The sequence below is a fragment of the Medicago sativa genome, chromosome 1 (assembly GCF_051527215.1).
Source record: "Medicago sativa cultivar Bolivia chromosome 1, Bolivia_mono, whole genome shotgun sequence".
Classification (NCBI taxonomy): domain Eukaryota; kingdom Viridiplantae; phylum Streptophyta; class Magnoliopsida; order Fabales; family Fabaceae; genus Medicago; species Medicago sativa.
In genome coordinates, this window is record NC_140749.1 from 87,573,894 (window position 1) to 87,579,893 (window position 6,000).

At 39.5% G+C, this 6,000-nt stretch overlaps 2 protein-coding genes and 1 pseudogene across 2 annotated transcripts; all 3 read left to right on the top strand.

Moving 5' to 3' along the window:
• The window catches only part of LOC146958700 (uncharacterized), a 33,656-nt pseudogene extending 32,498 nt beyond the window's left edge, over nt 1-1,158 (top strand).
• Nucleotides 1,159-1,432: 274 nt separating this feature from the next.
• On the top strand, nt 1,433-1,840 carry LOC146958702 (uncharacterized). The gene has a single exon (XM_085752452.1). It carries the CDS (start codon nt 1,433-1,435, stop codon nt 1,838-1,840), a length of 408 nt encoding a protein of 135 aa, XP_085608578.1.
• An 805-nt stretch (nt 1,841-2,645) lies between these two features.
• LOC146958703 (E3 ubiquitin-protein ligase RSL1-like) lies at nt 2,646-4,939 on the top strand. The gene is made up of 2 exons (XM_085740235.1): nt 2,646-3,716; nt 4,526-4,939. The coding sequence occupies exons 1-2, from the start codon at nt 2,743-2,745 to the stop codon at nt 4,596-4,598; spliced, it is 1,047 nt and encodes a 348-aa protein (XP_085596361.1). The 5' UTR covers nt 2,646-2,742; the 3' UTR covers nt 4,599-4,939.
• Nucleotides 4,940-6,000: the final 1,061 nt, after the last annotated feature.

Genomic DNA, 6,000 nt, shown 5'->3' on the forward strand with positions numbered 1-6,000 from the left:
ACGACTCTTTGGTGTGCTGGCAATTTCACAACGTCTCTTTCACACCTCTATATAAAGGAGTGAAGACCTAGAGATTTGGTAATGCTGAACGACAGACTCTCAATATTTTTACAAGTGTCAAACCTCTGCTAAAATTGTTCTGCATTCACTTAGAATTTCTGTGTCTCAAAGTCATTTCTTAGAAATTCTTAAGTCCATTGAGTCTGTATCTGATTTGTATTGTGAGCACCTCTGATTGTATATCAAGTGTTCAACCTTAAACAATTTTCTGTGTAATTTTGTTTAGTTAGGAAGTCTCTTGCAGTTGTGCTTGAGCAGGAAGTCTCTTGATTGTGTTCTTGAGCAAAGGAAGTCTCTAGCTTGTGTGCTTGAGCAAAGGAAGTCTCTTGCTTGTGTGCTTGAGCAATTGTAATCAGATATTACTCTTAGTGAAATCTCCTTGGAAGTGCAAGGGGGACTGGACTACTTCCGGATTGTGGAAGGAACCAGTATAATTGCTTTGTGTCGTTCTTCTTCTCTCTCTCTGTTTTATTCCGCTGCATTTAGATTCTGATTATCACTTCAGAAGCTGTCTCACTTAGCTTCTGATCAGTGTGTTCAGTTTTTAGGAGAAACGAAGAATTTTTCAAAACACAATTCAACCCCCCCCCCCCCCCTTCTTGTGTTTTTCTCACCTTCAGCATGTCTTATGCATGTTCAGATTGAAGGGCGGATGTTGAGCCATCCAAAGAAGATGTTGAAACATGAGGAAGAGGCACTACTGGTGAAGCACTTGGGTGCGTCGAAGAGGGAGGCAGAGAAAATTTGTAATAAAGAGTATGGTGGGTACATTAGTTATCCAAAGCTGAGGGAATTATATACGACTAGCCTTGGTAGGGCTAACATTTTGGCGGATACAGAGGATCCAGAGGAGCTGTGGAGTTGGAGAGGGTTATGACTTATTGTGTGAAGTCTTACCTTCTCTACTTGGTTGGATGCTTGTTGTTTTGGGATAGAAGCAACAAACGCATCGAGTTGGTCTATCAGACGACCATGGAGGACGGCTACGCGGGGATGTGTAATTATTCGTGGGGAGGGATGACACTTGCATACCTATACAGTGAGTTAGCTGAGGCCTGTTTGCCTGGAGACAGGCAAATTGGGGGAAGCGTGACACTGCTCACTGTAAGAAAATTTATATATTATTTTTTTTGTTAACTTTTATTTTTGTTATATATTATTTTTTTGTTATATTTTCCGTGCGTAATAATTTATAAACGTGATTTGTTTGGTTTGTGCAGGCATGATTTTTGGCGCACTTTCCTAAGTTTTATGTTGTTGATCCAAACCCCGACTATGTTGAAAATTTACCTGTTGCGGCGAGGTGGAATTTCCATAAGGGTCATGGAGAGGGGGGGGGGGGGGGGGGTCACGTATCGGTCATTGCTTGATTATGTGCGGTGATCGTAGGGTGTACCGTCACTTGCCCGAGAGGGTTTTGAGGCAGTACGAATACGTCCATACCATCCCTAGACAACCGTCTGAGATTGTAGAGCTGTCACCGGCTGAGATTGTGCAGGCCTTCGTCGACTTCTGCACTCACACACTTAAGGCGGCCGATTGGGGTGAGCATGCAAAAGAGCATACATGGCGTATGACAGATGGCTATGTACGATGGTACGCCGTTGTGTCTCACCCTCAGATTTTGTCACTTCTTCCGGGAGACATTCTGAGGCCTCCAAATGAGGAGCAGATCATTGCAGAGCAGTGGGAGCGGTACAAGGCGAGAAGCTCGCCTGATACCTATGACATGGTTAGCGGCGTTGTTGCCCATGCTGATGCGTTTTTGGGTCAGGGGTGATGAGCATGACCCCTCAGCAGTTGTATGCGGCCTTGCATGATGTTAGGCAGCAGATCGCGCCGATCATTACCAGGAGGCGAGGCCATAGGCCGAGGAGGAGGCACAACATCAGCAGGACCAGGACCAACAGTAGGATTACTTGTAGTTCGTTTTTTAGGACTTGTTTTTTAGTTTTGGTATTTTGATGACTTTGGTTTGTATGTTCGTATTTTGACGACATTATTTTCATTGGGATATTTTACTTTATTTAATGGTAAAAATGTTGGTTTAATTAAGTTGTGCATTTGCGCCAATTTTGTTTTGTGATTTGAACCATTGCGTGTAGAAAAAACAGGTCAATATGTTGTGTTTTGTGTTTGAAACACATCACAGGATTAGAAAATGAAGCTAGTGCCTCTTCCTTGGCTTCAGGACGCATCAGCAGTTAACTGTCGAGGAAAACTCCGATAGTTAACTGCAGCCGATTTAATTTTTCCTCGATAGTTAACTACTGAAGGTTATTTTCGCCTTTTACATGTGTTTCTCGGCCTTTGCATACGTGTCAACCGCAATTTTCATTGTCTATAGCCATGCTAGTGGATAAAAATTCAACATTTTCCATTGGTGCATTACTGTTGCTATTGTGGCTGGACCCCAACATAACTAACCCACTGAGGAATGAAATAATTCTCTGCGCCCTTTCCCATCAAAACGACAGCTTCTTTCCACTCAGCTTTGAGCCTTTCACACTCACCCCACTTTAATATAGTCAGCTTTCACACTCACCCCACTTTAATAAACTCGTTCGTTCCTCCCCCATTTCCCCAAAACAAAACAATGGAGGGAGCCACATAAACACACAAAAACTTGTTACAGCACCCTGCTGTTACAGCAGGGAATCCCATTCCCAAAAACTTACACCAATGGCGCAACAACCATCCTCCTCATTCCTTGACCTTGACACCGTAGACGACTTTTACTTCTCCGTTGTCTCCGACGATGAAATTGACCATAACGTCCCTGTCTCCGATGACAAGTACGCTGAAGCATTACAGTTCCAAGAAACCATAATGGCCTCTGTCATCACTTCTCACCAAAACCACTCATCCTCGTCCTCCTTTTCACCACCACCATTGTTTCCGTGTGTAGCATCTTCATCAGAAACTGTCGATGATGAGTTACTGTTCAACGAAACCCTTATGGAGTCACTCGTTATTTCCCAAAATGCATCCTCATCCACATCACCTTCATTGCTCTGCGTAGTATCTTCATCAGAGGTAGTTGATGTTGACACTGTTGTTAAGACTGAACAGGCAAAGGTCGTTACCGAAGAAACAGATTCAATCACTGTTTGTGAGATTTGTGCGGAAACAAAAATGACTGATGAAATGTTTATAAACCTGAGTTGTTATCATTCATTTTGTTCTGAATGTGTTGTCAAACAAGTGGCTACAAAAATCCAAGACAACATAACAAACGTGTCTTGTCCTGGTTTGAACTGCAAGGGTGTGTTAGAGCTTGAATCTTGCAGGTCATTGCTTCCAAAAGAGTTGATTGATAGGTGGAATGATGCATTGTGTGAGGCTTTTTTTCTTGCTGTTCCTAAGTTCTATTGCCCCTTTAAGGATTGCTCTGCCATGATGCTAGATGAAAATGAAGATGGACAAGATATTAGGGAATCTGAGTGTCCCTTTTGTCATAGGCTGTTCTGTGCAAGGTGTCGTGTCACTTGGCATCCTGGGGTTGGTTGTGAGGAGTTTCAAACAATGAATGTGGATGAAAGAGGAAGGGAAGATCTCCTTGTGAGGGAGCTGGCTAATCAGAAAAAGTGGAAAAGGTGTCCAAGATGCAGGTTCTATGTTGAAAAAAAGGATGGATGTTTGCATATTACGTGCAGGTCAGTTTGTTCTATTTTCGGAAACAGATAAGAAAATCAAACGAAAGAATGATTGATTTTTTTTTTTTAAATTGTGTTTGTTTTTGGTATTGTCATCTTTTTGGGTGTCACTTTAGTCCTTTAGTTTTACTATGTTAATTTTGTCATTGAATGACAAATGTTAATATGTTAATTGTTATTGTTATGTTAGTTGTTATCTTTGCCATAACTTGAACTATGTACTCTCAATTTCTTAACCCTTAGCTCAAATTAGTTTAACTACCCAACCCCTTAGCTCAAATTGTTATTGTATACATGGTGAATTAAACTAGTGAAGGTCTTCTTGTTTCAAATCTAAGGTTTGTAAAATCATTCTCCTTGTCCAGATTTAGGACACCCCTTGTACATAAACTATTATCGTAGTGGTTTGTGTCCTCCAGTGTGGTGTTATAGAATTCCTTTTTGGTGTGGCATTGGAAGATACGTATGAGATGAGAGTCTTGACATAAGTCATTTGGCAGGAGCTATTTGGATTGGTTTCGTTTCATGAAACAAGTGCTCCAAAGATCAATATCGATCATTTTTATTAGTAAAAAAAGTCTAGCTTGAAATTATGGGGAGTGGGTTTAACTGTTTAATGTTTTGATTAAAAGGAAGGACCATCATGAGTTAACACAGTCAAGTTGAAGAACCAAATTGATACTTTTTAAAGTTAAGAACCAACTTGAACTTCCAAAAATAAGGAGGTTAAAAGACCAAAAAGATAATTAAGAAATTATTTTTAGACTTGAATTAGTGAATAACTGAATAAGGGTGGTGTTTGTTTGCAGGTGCAAATTTGAGTTTTGCTATGCTTGCGGTGCAGAATGGACATCTTCTCATGGTGGTTGTCAAAGAAATTAAATAGATGCAAGAAAGGATGAAATATATTTTTTGTGGTTGTTTTGATATGTATCGGGGAAGTTTGTAACTGTTTAGAAAAACAGATTACAGAATATAAGCAAGTCTAGATGTCCAGGATTTCTAGTTTAGTAAGAAGTTTTGCAAGAAAAATATGTTGCGTGATTCTTTTGAAAGTGTACGTGCTAAGTAGCTATTGCTATTGCTTACCGTGAATCATGCACGTCTTGATCTTACTTGCTACACTATTACTTTCTTTTGTAATTAAGAAATGAAATCAACAACAACTAAGCAGTAACAATATTGTCTGTATCTAGCAATTAAGTTTCGTGCTCGTTTACCTATCCATTGTCTCTTGGCTTGACTCTCATTCTAGCAATTAATCCTTTGTTTTTAACAAGGGATAAGATTCTATTCACAAAAAAAAAAAAAAAAACAAGGGATAAGATGGTAAGTAAAGTTTCAGGGGAAAGGAACTCTCATAATCTAGGGTCTGACCGAAAGGTAAGTAAAGTCTGACCAAGAATTGTTGTAGCAATGAATCAAATTCAGGTTCTCTTAAATAATTCTTTCTTGATGGAATTCATGAACGGATACTGTTCTTTAGGCACCTATGGTTTGCTCACAGGCACCCTTAACTATCCAAAATACTCCAACGACAATTAATTACTGTTCTCGTTCAATTCCATTGTTCCATACTCTGTTCCTTTCCAAAACGTCATTTTCATCTTGTCTTCTTTCTTGCTAATCTTCTTCTGCTACTTCTTCTTTCCCCATCTCTATAATCCAATAAACCATTTTCTTTTTCTGATTATTTTCATCTTGACTTCTTTCTTGGTAATCTTCTTCTGCTACTTCTTCTTTCCCCATCCCTACAATCCCATCAACTATTTTCGTTTTCTAATTATTTCACATTATTATTGTTGCATCTTACCTTACCTATTCACCATCATCGTGGTTGGTACTTTTAATTAATTGCAGAACCGATAAAATTTGTTGCATCAATCAAACTCAAAGAATGAGTATGGATCTCTGTGGTGTTCACGTGAACAATGGAACTAAACAGCACTTAATTGCCGTTTCGGCACTGAACGGTAATTACCGTTGGAGGTATTTTGAGTAGTTCGGGGGTGTCTGAGCAAACCATATGTGCCTAAAGAGCAATTTTCAAATTCTACTCGAGCTCAGTTGCTTGGTTTTGCAAATACTCTTTAAAACAACATCTAATGGTAAGATAAAAGAAATCCATTAGTACTATCACAGGGTGTAACAAAGGTGTCGTGCAACAAACAAAGCTCTGGATTTATCAAAAGCTTATGTGCTTTTACCCAAGAGACAGGAAATCAAGAATTCCCTTTCTCAAACAAGCACCATGTACTTCATGTGATATGAAAATAGTGAGATG